General features: G+C 38.8%; 2 protein-coding genes across 5 annotated transcripts; both read left to right on the forward strand.

The window, feature by feature from the left end:
• Nucleotides 1–480: 480 nt before the first annotated feature.
• On the forward strand, nucleotides 481–6,789 carry LOC6035599 (ventral anterior homeobox 2b). The gene is made up of 2 exons (XM_001845697.2): nucleotides 481–930; nucleotides 5,868–6,789. The coding sequence occupies exons 1-2, from the start codon at nucleotides 495–497 to the stop codon at nucleotides 6,746–6,748; spliced, it is 1,317 nt and encodes a 438-aa protein (XP_001845749.2). The 5' UTR covers nucleotides 481–494; the 3' UTR covers nucleotides 6,749–6,789.
• A 4,168-nt stretch (nucleotides 6,790–10,957) lies between these two features.
• On the forward strand, nucleotides 10,958–13,552 carry LOC6035600. 4 transcript variants are annotated; one of them, XM_001845698.2, is made up of 4 exons: nucleotides 10,958–11,033; nucleotides 11,828–12,680; nucleotides 12,736–12,945; nucleotides 13,006–13,552. In XM_001845698.2, exons 2-4 carry the CDS (start codon nucleotides 11,836–11,838, stop codon nucleotides 13,448–13,450), a joined length of 1,500 nt encoding a protein of 499 aa, XP_001845750.2. In that variant the 5' UTR covers nucleotides 10,958–11,033; nucleotides 11,828–11,835; the 3' UTR covers nucleotides 13,451–13,552. The 4 variants fall into 4 exon arrangements, with proteins under 4 accessions (XP_001845750.2, XP_038121746.1, XP_038121745.1 ...); XM_038265818.1 differs by having other exon boundaries at nucleotides 10,967–11,033; nucleotides 11,522–12,680; XM_038265817.1 differs by having other exon boundaries at nucleotides 10,973–11,125; nucleotides 11,522–12,680.
• Nucleotides 13,553–16,102: the final 2,550 nt, after the last annotated feature.

Here is a 16,102-nt window from a genome sequence, read left to right on the forward strand (position 1 = left end):
ATGGTTTTAAATACTCATAAATACATCAATTATCGCAAAACAATTATCCCATCCATCAACAGAAACGAATCCTCGAACTGCCCCGACATCTCAATTTAGCAAACCCAAAGTGATGATCAACGGAGAAAATTAGTGCGACAGCAGCGACAGACCGTGGAAAGGCACAAATAACCAGGCAACAAGGAGGGCGCCCTCGCCCATCAACCCAACCAAACCCAAACGACAACGAATTCACAGAAGATCACTGGCATCGTCGGTAATTAGCATGATTTATCGCCTTGCCTCAGCTAAATGATGTGAATGATTTCCAACGGCCACGCCTTCGCGCTACGATCGTCACACCAGAAACGGAGAAAAAGGGGCGTTTTCTGTCGTTCTAACAGAACTAAGCTCTGAAAAAAACACACACGAGGAAAAGAGAAACCGAGAGTGTGAGTGTGTGGAAAACGAGAGATCATTCTGGGAAAACAGATCTGGCTGCAGCATCCGCGATCATGATCTCGGCTGGCAGTAGAGAGAACTGCTTTGCGTTGCGACAGATTTTCCGAGATTTAGATATAACTTACACGTCGGACGAGAAGCACGGAAAATCGGTCGGGAAAACGCGCGTTCCAAGGGTGCATTTTTACATCATAATGGAAACTATCAACAAGGGAAATCAAACGAACATTAAAGTGAAAAACAACTTCAGTATCGAGCACCTGTTGGCGAAGCCCGATAATCAGAATCACAGTGTGCAAAGTCAACCTAGTAGTGATCCAAGAATCGTAAGCTTTGGACACAACAGTGATATCAGTGATGGAGGAAATCAGCATGGAGATAAAATGGGAAACGATCAGTTCATGGATGGTGCCACTTCACCGGATTCAAGTTGTAACGAAGAATTAACGGATAACTGCAGTGAAGCGGCGTCGGAAGAGAGTGGAACAGGTTAGATTAATCTTCTGAATTATTTCAGTTGCTTTTTATATACATAACCCTGATTTCTTGCTCTTTGTTATTTTGAGTATAGCATGTTATTTATTTAAAAATTTAAAGTTCTTCTTTCTAGTGCTTTCCGAAATCTTAATTTGGATGAAAATTTGGTCAACGAAAATGAGCAGGATCCAGATCAAATTTGCTTTTAATTTGGCTTATATTTGGCAAGGGAGTTACGCGTATTTTTAGTTTAGTGATTCTGGTGGTCATATCCAAATCATGGGATTTTCGCTAAAAAAAATATTCAAAAATCATCATCATCATGATTAGAAATTTATCTAAATCCTGTACATTAATTGAGCATAAAGCACCACGCATCTCGAGCAAAAAAATCATATCTCAGAATCCTGTTAAAAGGAAGTAGGTAAACCATCCTGAAAAATCATTGAAAAATATTATCAGCTGCGAGCTTTTTGGTTCCGAGATGTTAAAAAAAAGCTGTCGGTGCATTAAGCAATGTATTTTCCATTTAAAGCTCCTTTCTTTTGAGTGGTCTTAATTTTTTTCAAATTGATTTTTTGCGAAAATCGTTAAAAACACAACTTTTTGGACTACTTTATTTCGGATAGGACCATCGTATCGCTAAAAAAAATGTGGGTCTAATTATTTTGGCCAAGGAACTCTCATGCCAAATATGAGCAAAATCGGAAGATGTTCCTTTTTTCTAATGTTTAAAAATTAAACGGATCGTGCAACTCATAGACCTCACATTCGTAATCAAGTGAGCAATTCTCTACCAAAACCGGAAATGGATTTTATTTGTATTTTTTGATTTGGCTCAAACTTTGTGGGGTCCTTCCCTATGACCAAAGAAGCCATTTTGCATCATTAGTTTGTCCATATAAATTTCCATACAAATTTGGCAGCTGTTCATACAAAAATGGTACGTAAATATTCGAAAATCTGTAACTTTTGGAGGAATTTTTTGATCAATTTGGTGTCTTCGGCAAAGTTGTAGGTATTGTTAAGGACTATTAAGAAAAAAATAGGTACACGGAAAAAAAAATTTCCAGATTTTTTTATTAACTTTTTCACAAAATCAAATTCCCAAAATACGTATATTTTGATTTTCGAGATTTTTATGTTTTAGACAAAATCCGCAACTTTTGAGCCATAGAGAAACATGGTCAAAATCTGCCGCCGAGTTATGATTTTTGAAAAACTGGTGATTTTGGAAAAATCGAAATTTCACATAAAATTTTTGACCTCATTTTTTATGCAAAATTGAATTTGCAATTGAAAATTACTTTACAGATTTTTGATAAAGGGCCCCGTTTTCAAGATATAGCCACCGAAAGTTTGATTTCAGCGAAATATTTGCAGTTTTAAATTTTTAAAAATAGTGACCATGAGTGACCATTTCTAAAATATTTTTTTGAAAAGTTCAGAAAATTTGCTATAAAATTGTCTAAGAGACATTGAAGATTGGACCTCTGGTTGCTGAGATACAGCGGCTTAAAGAAAAAGAAACACGAAAATTGAAGTTTTCTAAGTCTCACCCAAACAGCCCACCATTTTCTAATGACAATATCTCAGCAATTAATGGTCCGATTTTCAATGTTAATACATGAAACATTCGTGAAATTTTCCAATCTTTTCGAAAAAAATATTTTGAAAAAAATTTAATCAATACTAGCATTTTTAATAGACATAATATTCAATGTTTGGCCCTTTTAAAATGTTAGTCTTGATTTAATTTTTTTCAAAATATTTTTTTCGAAAAGATCGGAAAATTTCACGAATGTTTCATGTATTAACATTGAAAATCGGACCATTAATTGCTGAGATATCGTCATTAGAAAATGGTGGGCTGTTTGGGTGAGACTTAGAAAACTTCAATTTTCGTGTTTCTTTTTCTTTAAGCCGCTGTATCTCAGCAACCAGAGGTCCAATCTTCAATGTCTCTTAGACAATTTTATAGCAAATTTTCTGAACTTCTCAAAAAATATATTTTTAGAAATGGTCACTCATAGTCACTATTTTTAAAAATTGAAAACTGCAAATATTTCACTTAAATCAAACTTTCGGTGGCTATATCTTGAAAACGGAGCCCTTCATCAAAAAATCTTAAGAGTATTTTTCGATTGCAAATTCAATTTTGCATAAAAAATGAGGTCAAAAATTTTATGTATGAAATTTCGATTTTTCCAAAATCACAAGTTTTTCAAAATCATAGCTCGGCGGCAGATTTTTGACCATGTTTCTCTATAGCTCAAAAGTTGCGGATTTTTGTCCCCTAAAACATATCAAAAAATCTCGAAAATCAAAAAATACGTATTTTGGGAATTTGAGTTTTTGTGAAAAAAAAGTTAATAAAAAAATCGGGAAATTTTTTTTTCCGTGTACCTATTTTTTTCTAAATAGTCCTTAACAATACCTACAACTTTGCCGAAGACACCAAATTGATCAAAAAATTCCTTCAAAAGTTACAGATTTTCGAATATATACGTACCATTTTTGTATGAACAGCTGCCAAATTTGTATGGAAATTTATATGGACAAACTAATGATGCAAAATGGCTTCTTTGGTCATAGGGAAGGCCCCCACAAAGTTTGAGCCAAATCAAAAAATACAAAAAATAAAAATGGTCGAAATCGGCCGGTTTTGTAGAGAATTGCTCAAGTATCGAAGCACATATCGTAGTGGGGTCAGGGCATCGTTTTTTTGATCTCGTTAGAGTTGGCAGAGAATGACCCCCTCTCCGAATCCAATGAAACTTTGTATAGACATGTTATCCTAGGCCCATACAAGCTATTTTAGTGTATATGAAGCCAATTGTACTCGGAAATGAGATTTGAGAAGGGCGTTAGTTATTGAAATATTTTTGTATTTTGTAATTAAAAAATTACTGTATCTCGAAGCCGTTGCATCGTAACAAACAGTGGTCAAAAACAAGCTTGTAGGAAATTGGACGAGATTTCAGAAAAAAAAACACTGAACGAACGCCGTCTTGTTTCATTAGAGTTTTGTGAATTTGTTGGTGCAATGAGATGAGGTTCTGTGCCTTCTTGAAAAAAAAGTGTTTTGAATAATACCAGCCAAAGATCAAGGGAGCTTTTATCCACCTCCCATAAAGAAAAATATAAAAAAATAGCAAGATTTTTACCAAATCTAAAAATCTAATTTGGAATTTACAAGCTGTAACTGAAGAACAATTTTATATTTACCGTCAACTGGGCCGAATTGGGATACATGGGGCGAATTGGGACAGCAGTTTTAACTATGTTAGAGCAAAATATGTTTATTTTTCTGGTTGTTTTCGGTTAGAACAGATTCAGACAAACACAATGTGTACATCCATTTCCAAATTTAAAACCTTTAAGTGTTCTAAACTCTGCTGTCCCTATTCAAACTGTAGTCCGTATTCGCCCAGATGACGGTAATTGAGCTTGATTAACGTCAATTTAATTTATATAATTTTATCAACGGAAATAATATTCTTTTTGCCTTTGTGCTTTTCTTATATGAAATAAGTTAATTTCAAAGTATTACAAGAAAAGAAGTAATGACAAGGATTTAAAACCTCGTAATTGATACCCTTTGATGATATCAAAAAAATGCAAATTGTTTTCTTCGATTTTCCTGATGGTACATTTAAAAAAACGTTATCTGATCTGACGTTGCCGAGCCAGACAGGAATCGAACCCATCACCTTCCGCATACAAGGCGAAACCCGTTACATCACGGCCACGGCATACATTTAGTCACTTGGGCACTCTAATTGGCGTTATGTAATAAATAACGCAAAAAAAAATGTTTCAAAAAACCGTCAGTGACATACGGCAACCACAAAAAACGCTGTTTGCTCTAATTTAGCACGACCCCACCCTCGTCCGACCCAACGAGCATGTCAACTCACACTTGAGACGCTTTGGGTTGTCGTTTAGAAGTAATTAGAAAACGATTAAATGCCTTTTAAAAATGATGGATGACTTTTCGACAGGAAAACCGATGATGCGCGGATGAGCACAAATAAACGTGTTTGGGAAAATACTTTTTTTAGTTTCTTTTGGGCGCACCTAATTTGCTTCACGTCAACGTCTAAAATAGTCTTTTCGGAAGGTTGTTTTAGTTCAGTAGGTTAATTATTTATGGAAACGCTTACAAAACTTGATTAATAATAGATATGCTATCGTCACCTAGGGTGAATCGGGACTACAGTCTGAATAGGGACAAAGAGCAGTTAAAAAAAGGTCGATACAAATTTAGGAATTGATGCACACATTTTGTAGCTTCGAATCTGCTCTAACAGAAATCAATCAAAAATATCAAAATATTTGGCTACAACATTGCTAAAATAGCTACCCCTATTTGGCCACGTATCCCGATCCGCCTCAGATGACGGTATAAGTATTTTGCAAATGTTGCAACCGGGTTGACTACATTTTTTTACGTTTGAGTGCTTTTAAATTCAACTGCGTTCAATCTGCAAAAAAAACGGATTTCAGGAAATCGATAAAAAGAATAGAAAAATATTTCATACGATCAGCCTGTACCAGATTCACAAACATTTTGTTGAAAAAAAAAAACAACAAAATTTATTTTATGCAAAACATTAAAGATTTACACACAAGATCCTCTGTAATTACACATTAAGAACAATGTAATTACAAAAGCCGACTCGGTCCTAGCCAGGTCCCAGTACCGAAAAGGACCTAATAAACATAATGAAAAAAATGCATTTAAGATTAAATTTGGCTTGCAATTTTTTGTAAAGAATAAAAAGAAAAATCAATCACTTACAAAGCACAACGCGTCTCCATCAGCAGCAATTTTTCAAATTTCTGCAATAATCTATAATATGATTTTCGCAAAAAAAAAAGAAATTTTATAGCAAACGTAAATCTCAAGCAAGTCTAATAAATAAAGTTTACTCTTTTTTTTTCAGGAGCAAACGACGATCGCAAGAAGCGCCCAAGAACAGCATTTTCCGCGGCCCAAATCAAAGCCCTCGAAACGGAATTCGAACGGGGCAAGTACCTGTCCGTAGCGAAGCGCACTGCCCTGGCCAAATCGTTACACCTCACGGAGACTCAAATCAAGATCTGGTTCCAGAACCGTCGGACCAAGTGGAAACGCAAGTACACATCGGACGTTGAGCAGCTTGCCTCCCATTACTACTCCCAGCTTGGCATTGGAAACTTTGCCCGGCCTATGGTCGTCGGTGATCGGCTGTGGCTCTTCAGTCAAACTCCCGGCGGACCCGCGCATGTCCAATCGCTCCTGCTGAACGCCCCTCCTCACATGACCACAACCCATCCGAGTCTTCGGCATTTCCAGCCAATTTCACCAAACCAACCAACGCCGTCGGCATCCCAACCACAGCCGCCATTTGCCACCAGACCCAGCAATGGCTACACCGTCAGCTACCTCCACAAACCGATGGGCCCGACCACGTTCCCAAATAGACTTCCGACCAGCTTCAAACCCATTTCCCTCGAAGATCCATCCGGCAGCTACTATAAAGGACCACCAGAGCTTATGGAGGGATATTATGGAACCATGAGGAAATTTGGCCCTACAGAACTCGTCAGCGGAGATCTTTCCCCAGTGAGCACTGGATCGGGAATTGCCGATTTGGAGCGGGCATTTGGGAATCCAAGCAGTTTGCTCAACGATCACCAGATGGGAAAGAGTCCCGAAGGCCATGCGGGACAAAATTTGGATGGTGATTCCGTGACCATCGGACAACAAGCTGGGACAGTGGTCGAGACTTATACCGATTCTTCCAGTGAGATTGACTGCGAAGAAGTGGACGATAAGGACTAAGGTTGCTAGTTTTAGGCTATTTCGAATGTTGCATGTTAATAACCAATAAAGACTAGTTGATAAATGGAATTAAGTTGAGCGATAAACATTGAACAAAGATTTTTTTTTCGTATCTCGAAAGCCATCGAATGCTTTTTTTCAGGAATAAGAAAACGAAGCTATTAAGCTAATAAGAAATTGTCAGATCGTTTTTGTTCACTAAAGCCATAACGCAGGCGCATGGCACTTCTAATAAACGGTTTACAGCAAGATTGTCTCCGCCTAAGGCCATATCGTGAAGCGAGTTTTTTTTTTATCCCACCCTAGTATTTTTACACGTTAATAGAAGTTATTCATATTTTAATCAGATTCTGTACAGTCCAAACTCGATTATCCGAAGCCTAGATTATCCGAAGTTTCGGTTATCTGTAGTTCGATTATCCGAAGGTTTGTATGGGACTTCGGATAGTCCAATCACGAACATTTTTTTATGTTTTTTCATTTTCTGGTTTTTAACATAAAATTTGAGTTCATCGACCCCATTTTAGTCAAATTTTAGTTGTTGATTTCCTATTAAAAAATAAAATGCATTTTTTCAATATTGCATAACCGCCATTTTGGCCACCACCCAGGATTTGAAAATTCTAAATCATTTGAGCGTAGATTAGGGGTCATACCTAAGCTCGACAATAAAAAATTAGACAACAACCAATTATTATTTTTTCGTTATTCAATTATCCGAAGTCTCGATTATCCGAGGTGATTTTTTTTTCGGAGGCCTAAGGATAATCGAGTCGTGAGCAATCAAAAACAGTTTGATAAAAATATCATATATGCTAAAATGTGAACAAGCGTTGCAGCTGTTGGAAATTCAAACTTAAAAATTTCAATGGAATTGGAAGTCAAATCAATTCAGCTCCCTCCGTGTACGCACGAGAGCATGCAGCTAGTGCTCAGTGCTCCATCGTTTTTTCGATTTTTTTCGCCGTAATTGATTGTGGTTACCCGCGAGTTTGCTTCTCCAGCATGCCAAAGGCCGACCGTGGCCGTGGCAGTTCGAGTGCGGCCTCGAAAACCCGCGAAGTTCGTCTACCGGCCGTGTGCAAAAGGTAAACAAACCAACGCCGTGTCGACCGCCATCGCGCAGGGGAGCGTGAACGCAGAAGGCATCGACAAAAGTTACTACATCCCGGATATGTCCCAAGATCACCAGTGCGAACCCGTTCCGGTACTTCCGGTGCCACAACCAGTGGCACATCAACATCCGCCAACATCCCCATCAGGAACGAGTTCCAGATGCTGAGCGACGACGAAGAAAATAACAACTCTGACGGTAGCAGCACTACCGACGACGACGACGACGATGATGGTCGTGCACGGAAAAAAGTGCCGACGTCAAAAAAGAACAACTCTCCAGCGGAACGTAGGCCACCTCCAATTTTTGTTTTGGACACGTTAGCGGACGATGTTGACGAGTTGCTGGAAGGCCTCGGATATTGTCTGAAAATCGGTAAGTCGGCAGTGAAAGTGATCACACTGACCAAAAAGAATTTCGACCTGGTGTATGAAGAATTGAAGCGTAGCAACTTCAACTTCTACACATTCAACCCCGAGAAGCCCCCTGTTAAGGTCGTCTTGCAGGGTTATCAAGACCGTCCCGTCTCCGACCTGAAGGGTCACCTTTCGGACGCCGGAATAAAACCGCGGGAGATTAAAGTGCTCTCGCGCAAGACAACGGTAACAGGTACACACACACTGTACCTGTTGTACTTCGACCGCGGCACCGTCAAGATCCAAGACCTGCGGCGGACTAAAACGTTGGACGGTTTTTGGGTAAACTGGCGGTTTTACACCAAGAACCCGACGGACGTAGCGCAATGCCACCGTTGCCAGAAATTCGGCCACGGCTCGCGGAACTGCAACCTCCGGCCCCGCTGCGTGAAGTGCGGTGAGTCACACCTCTCGGAGGCGTGCGCACTGCCGAAAGGCGGACTTGGGGGACAAGGCAGAACAAACCAAGCCGCGCGTAAAGTGCGCGAACTGTGACGGCAACCATACCGGCAATTACCGCGGATGCGTCGCGCGCAAGGCCTACCTCGAGGAGCAGGAAAAGAGGAAGAAGAAAGCGTCCCACCCTCCTCAGCGAAGTAAGAGCGCAGCCGTTCCTGCAGCTGGACAGCGTACGGTTCCAGCGGAAAACTCAGCGTTCCCTCCTGGTTGGGGGCGTTCGTTCGCCAGCGTGGTCGCTGCCGGTAGCGGCAGTACGGCCCAGCAAGAAGTCACCGGGGAAGATCTCTTCACCCTGCCGGAGTTCTTTGCTCTCGCGGGGGAGATGATGACGCGGTTTCGGAGCTGCCGGAACAAGGCAGAACAATTCCTGGCCCTTGGGGAACTGATGATCAAACACATCTACAAAGGATAAGTTACCTGTGATCTAGATATAAGCTTTCTCTTCCTCTATCCCCTTTTCTTTGCAATTTCTGTAAGTTTTTTTTATAGTTTTTTCTTACTCTTGCTAGTGCCTTAGTTAAAGAAATAATTGTTCCTAAATGGATTATGATGCAACACACAGCTGTAAGGAACTCCAAAACTCTGTTATGCACTTCAAAATAACTCATTGTATCTTGATTATTCACCAATAAAACCGAATTGAATTGAATTGAATTGAATTCAAATCAATTGAAACCCATCTGATATGCATTTTTCTGCATTGATAATCATACTTAGCAAATTTGGGCCCGTTATAAAATATTTAGAATTAAAAAAAATCAATATGTAGGTGTAGGGTAGCGTGGCTCACGGATATATGAAAAAGACAAAAGTGTTCAATTCCAAACGCCTTGACCGGATTTTTGTAGCAATATGGCCCCAGAACATAGCCTGAAACTTTGAGCGCATTTGGTTAAGGTTTAGTACTTCCACCATTGACCTGAAGTTAGTATGGAACTTTTAAAGATTTACTATGGGAAATTTTCACTTTTAACCTCTTCTTAGATAAAGTTTCCCAAAACCCAATCAAATTTTCTTATTCTCAAGTTTCTTATAGGTTTTGATCCGGGGAACAACTTTGTAGAACATCGCAAAGCGCTAGGAATTGATCCTGAAAAGATACAGGATATTTTTTGGAGCTAGGAATTTTTTTTTAACGTGCTCTAAAAATTTGCCTGTATCTTTCCGGGATTAATTCCTAGCGCCTTGTGATGTTCTACAAAGTTGTTCCCCAGATCGAAACCTATAAGAAACCACTACTTTGAGAAAAATTCATAGGGCATAGGAAAATATACTCGAAGAAGAGTTAAAAAGTTGAAAATAAATAAATTAAATTTATTGAAATTTATTTATAACTTCAGGTCAATGGTGGAAGTTCTAAACCTTAACCAAATGCGCTCAAAATTTCAGGCTATGTTTTGGGGCCATATTGCTACAAAATTCCGGTTGAGGCGTTCGAAATTGAACACTTTTGTCTTTTTCATATATCCGTGAGCCACTGTAGGGGTAAGTGTGGTTGCCTCTAACCCAGTCGGCTTGGGTTCGATCCCAGACGGTCCCGGTGGCATTTTTCGAGAGGGTTAGGTCGTTAGCTCAATCCAGGTATAGGAGTCGTCTCCCTGGGTCCTGCCTCGGTGGAGTCGCTGGTAGGCTTCGAATCCCGGGGTGGATGGAAGCTTAGGTGTAAAAAGAGGTTTGCAATTGCCTCAACAATCAAGCCTTCCGACACCTAACTTCGAGTAGGAATCTCGCAATCGAGAACGCCAGGGCAATGAATAATTTAATTTTTTCAATGTACAGCACCGCAAAAAGGTTTTTTTTCGCGATTTTATTTTCTTTAATATTAATAAATTTTAGAAACCTTTTAAAACACTTTTTCATTCAATTGGTGAAATCGTGGCTTGTATTTTCAATATTTTAAGTCTACAAATATGCAATTCAAATAAAAACAGTATTATTCTCACTAGCTCGAGGTTAAGTTATATCACTCGGAGCACTGAACTCAAAACTTGGGAATCGTGTAAGTACTCATTTTTTTCAGCTTAAAAAAGTACGTATGGTAACACTAAACTGGCAATTTTCTTCCTTTCATTTCCACAACACGTGTCTCACCAAATTTTTAAATTTTAATCAGCTCCTGCAAGTATACTATACCCGGCCACAACTTCGATGCAACTTGCATGCAAAGCCCGATCGCGTTGGTCCTCACGCTTTCGATCGTGAATCACTAAAGCCAGTCAGCAAGCCACAGTCCATCTGGAACCATTCACGAGAACGCAACTGCAGTTTGCAGTTGTCCGCAGTTAGTTTGGAATTAGTAAGTTTGTTTATTTGTGAATTCACTTCCGGGCCTTCTCGGTGCAGTGTACAGGATTGCGGTTTGAAATAAGTGCATGATTAATAGTTTTGGTGCGTTTTGGGGATCGTATTTCAATGTTGAGGGTTTAAAATTTGCAGTATTTAAAAAAAATATCCTCAAATAATATTTAGGCATGAATGTTTTGTAAACCTTGCATAAATTGAATCAACTAGGGGAACTATACCCTTTCTCAGCCTATTTCTATTATCGGCCTATCAGCACTTTGATCATGAATTACAGCTTATATAAAGTGTTTTTGACTGTTCCAAAGTAATAAATAGCTCAAATAAAAGTGAGCAAGCAACTCTCCATTGTTAAAACATCTGAAAATGTTGATTTAATAGCAGAAACGGCAAAAGTGATGAGAATTGGTCGAACGTCTTAGTGTGATCAAAATGGGTATATTTCCCCTAATTAGGTTTTTTGAAAAAAAAAAAAAATTCCAGCTCGGATCAGAACCCATTGAATATCCACGCCACGAGCAGTTTTGAGTTGGTCACCGAGAAAATCTCTGCTGTCGCAGCAGTTTTCTGTAACCCAAACAAAGCTGTTCCTTCTTTTGATTGGCTATTGCTGATAAAGTCGTAAACGCTCTTTTGCAAAATATGGTCAGTTCAGCTGGAGCGTTTAGTTGAGACGTGATATTGCCGCCGGATGCATATAGGGAGTGACTAATTGTTTGAAGAATCAGCAAAAGTGAAAGAGACCGCAAAATAACGATAACAAACTAAAGAATTCCGGGTTTGTTCTAGATTGCGAAATGGCAAAACGAAAAAGTAATATGTCGGCGTTGTACTTTCCTGTGGAACTATCCCTGGCGGACACGGATTGTGTCGTTTGCCAGGATGACGCCAAAAATCCGGTTTTTTGTACGACTTGCAAGAAAATGCTATGTTTCGCGTGCATCATGCGCTGTGAAAGTTCGGCAGGATGTCCCACGTGTCGCGGTCAGATTCAGCGGAACGTGCTCAGGGATCAGTGCAAGTTGTATTCCTGTGAGGACCATGATCAACTACTGACCATGCTGTGTACGGACTGTGAGGTTTGCGTCTGCAAGCAGTGCCTGGCGAAAGATGCTGACCACGCGAAGCATTCCTTCGTCAGCATTGACAGTATTCGAGCAGATTTGGCACAGGCGATGGACAAACTGTACGAGTATATGGAATTAGTCGACGGATTTAACGGGCTAGGAACCGTGAAGAACATCAGCGGAGAGCTGGCGGAGAAATATTTTACCTTCAGTAATGTTCTGCAAGCTAACATCGATAAGATCAAATCAACTGTAGCGGAGATTGAGGGACATAATTTGAAAAATCTGATCAAAAATCGAAAGGATATTAAAGCATTGCTTCAAGCAACCGTTGACGAACTAGACCAGATGAATGAACCTGAACCACGCGAAATTTATGAACTGGAAGTCTTTCCAATGGAGGTGAGTCCTAAACCTTCTGGAAACTTCCGTTATATCTACACAAACAAGATTTTTGACAACTTTGGTAATCGGTGGAAGATCAACTTTTTCCCAAAATATCACAAGTTTCGTGGAGCCAGCCAACCTAATTTTTGTGCATTCAGTCTAACTCTGAAATCGGGAATCCCTGGAAGGTAGTTTGAACATTAGCTACACAAATTACAATCAATTAACAATTAATTTTTATAGATACGAGGTGAAGATTGATGCGGAAAAGCCACACATCAAATTTCGAAAGGTCCTGGAAATTTTTAGCGTAGCTTCGACTTCTGCAACGCACATGCTAATACTTCATTCAGAAGTGAATCCGTTTCAAGCTCTGACTGTGAGCATCAGACCAACCAACTTCAAATATCACCTGCAGTGTTCAAAGTTGTATCAAGAGCTGATCAGCAAACCGTAATATTCTTTAATCTCACAATAACTAACAATTTTACTAACAAAATCAAATCTCTTCAGATCCGACAACACATTCGACGCGGTCTTCTTCCAAATCGAGCGTTTCTCCGAAGCCACGAATGAATTCACGAAGCAAAATGCTCCAACAAACCACGTGGAGAAATTCTTCAAGGATAAAACTGGAACGCAGTGGCGCATCGGAATCGTACTCAAACGGTCCAACTCGTTCCAGCTTCGCTTGGAGCACTTTGACGGTGCAGCCGGCAGATACGAATTCTTCGCCGAGCTGATCAACCCAAACGACGAATCGCTGAACGCTAAATACTCCGCGTGTCACCAGTTTGCCTTTGGGGCAACGTATTGCATTAGGAAGCTTGGCGCTCCCTTTTCTGGCGCCGTCCAGAGCATTAAAGTAGGAATAAGACCGGCGCCACAGCTTACCGGAACTAAGAGGATTCGAGCGGAGGTGCAAAGGATGCTGCGCAAGCTGGCTGGCAATGGATAACATTCAAAATCTTTATTCAATACATTTCTCGAAGAAATAAATGTTATATTAACCGTTTTTATCGTGAACAATTTAGTTGAGGTCATGCTTATTATTTTATAATTCGGTATCTGTGTTTAAATATTTTTATTTGCAGATTTCTTTGAACTTGTTTACTTGTTTACCTATGCTAATCCACATTTTTTAAATGAAAGGTTAAAAGTGACGACTTCCATCATTACCTTGAGTTTTTGTTCGAATATTTAAAATTTGCTTCTCTGGCAATATATTGACGAAATTCCTGCAACAAGTTGCTTAAAACAGTACACACATGTTGATACTTGTTGGTAACAATTTTCCTATTTCTTGTAAAGTTATGAAAAGCATCATCAGTGATGGTCAACCAGCAAGTCAATGACTGCATCACTAAAATGTAAAAAATTTAAGATGCAATTGATTTCAAATAAAACATTCTTCAGCAGCTTCAAGAAGAGTAAAACTGGCATGTCGACGTCGTCGTGCTATCTTGTCGCACCCGCCATTTTGACGTTCCGAGAAAAATGCGTTTTAATGACCTTGAATATTCAAAAACGAGAGCACGCAATGTAAACAATAACAAACACGTTTTGTTTGGCTCACCATTCTGTGCATTGTCCCAAAGTTTGGTTGAAGTTGGTTGCTGGAGTCCCGAGTTATAATTACAAATGTTTACGGTAGTCTAGCTTGTACGTGCGACAAACGCATCCTGACTTTCCTGGCCTGAAATCCCTTTGGCCTTTTGTCGCACTTACATCAATTTTCATGGAGTGGCAAGATAGCACGACAAGATTGAAACTACTTTCATATAAAAAGTGACAAACAATTTCGGAGCCTTTTTGGTTTTCATTTAATATCTCAGGATTGATATCGAATTTTGGGGATCTATGAAGGTCAAAAGGTGAGGCATTGTGAGCTGCACAAAATGGCGTTCTTAACTCAATTTGGCCCAAAATGCACGTACGACAAGTTAGCACGATGGCGACGATGCACTATGGGGTATTTTCATATAAGCGAGCGGCCAAAAATATTTTTTTGCTTTTTTGAGACTTTTTTGTGTTGTTTGTACTTAGTATAATGAAAACAAGTGAATTTTGATATTTTTCCAGAAAATAAGTTTAATTTTCGATTTTTTTATATATTTGAGGCCACATGCATTAATGTGGTGAATTTTAATATTCTTGCTCTGTCTATTTGATGCACGGAATGGCGGTTTATGCTATGTTAAAGTTTCTGATTTACGTTCAATCTCCCTCCTTCTTCTTGAGTTAAAATCCACCTCTCTTGAAGACCCCCTCCAATCAAAAAATTTGATTTTTGCGGTGTTTTAGAATTTTAGACGGTTTATTTTATGGAACATTGTATGGATTCTCGTCCACGTTTTTTGTTGATCACGTTTTCCACGATAAATTCTTCTGAATCAAAATCACTATGTAACCGATTGTCGTTAGATTACTTAAAATATGAACTTCTTCTATGGGCTTTTGTATACCTCGTTTTGAAGCTACAGAACAACATGCGTAGTTTTTCCTCGGTGGTTTTTCCCTGAGTTGATCATGTGATGGTTCTGCAATGTTGTAATTCTTACAAATATACTCGAAAGTAGTTCTCACGTTTTCAAAATAGTGCTTCGTTATATCGTACAGGGACACTACGGTATTATTATCCATACTTCCAAAAGAACACAACAACGAACTGATACGAATATTCGACGAATCGTTTCTGTAAAATACTTAGAATAGGAATTTCTAATTTTATTAAACGTACCTAAGTACCAACAAAGTCATGAATATCAAACCATTTTCAAAACATACATAGCAGGTACGTCATTTCTGCTTCCGCAGGTAAATAATGTGATTTTAACCAAGCGTATACGCGAAATCATTAATTTTCATGCATGAATCAAAATGTTCAAAATGGCATAACTCAAAAAGTGCACATAAGTGCACTTTGAAATTTGTAGACAAGTTAGGACATGGTTCAAATTTTAAGCTGCAAATTTTTCAGACCGCACAAATGCACACAAAAAAAGTACTCCATTAGCAAAGTTGAAAAAAATAAATGTTGAATAAAAATCCATCTTTTTTGATTTTTATTATTTTTTTAGCCTGTAAAAGTGTGTTTTATAAAATGTTATTAAAAAGTTGAATCAATTACCTTTCTGAATATATATAATGATGCAGGAAAAAATACATAAACAGCTACACAATACAACTATGAAAAATAATCATTTTTGTTGTCAAAAAACATGTTTTTTCTTACCATTTTCGCCTTTGAAGGTCAGCAATTCAGTGAATTTTGAACCTACAACTTTCAAACTCTGGATTTTTCTTAGTTAGAATCTTTATTTTCGAAAAAAAATACCAAAAAAATAATTAGAGTATGTCGGTTTTTCGATTTATGGCCGCCTGAAACCCCATAGTGCGATGTGCTGAATCATTCTGGTGCAGAAATTTGTTTAATCGAATTCAATATAGAGCCTGAGAATATTTAGAGTGTTGATCAATTTTACATGAAAAGTGACAAGCAGAAGAAAATCAGTTCAATTTGTGTTGCGGTGGCGCGCGATCAATTTTTAACATTGTAATTTTTTGAAGAAAGCATTTTTTCCTGATTAATCCTTATTGGCTTGGCCAC

The sequence above is a fragment of the Culex quinquefasciatus genome, chromosome 3 (genome assembly GCF_015732765.1).
Source record: "Culex quinquefasciatus strain JHB chromosome 3, VPISU_Cqui_1.0_pri_paternal, whole genome shotgun sequence".
Lineage (NCBI taxonomy): Eukaryota > Metazoa > Arthropoda > Insecta > Diptera > Culicidae > Culex > Culex quinquefasciatus.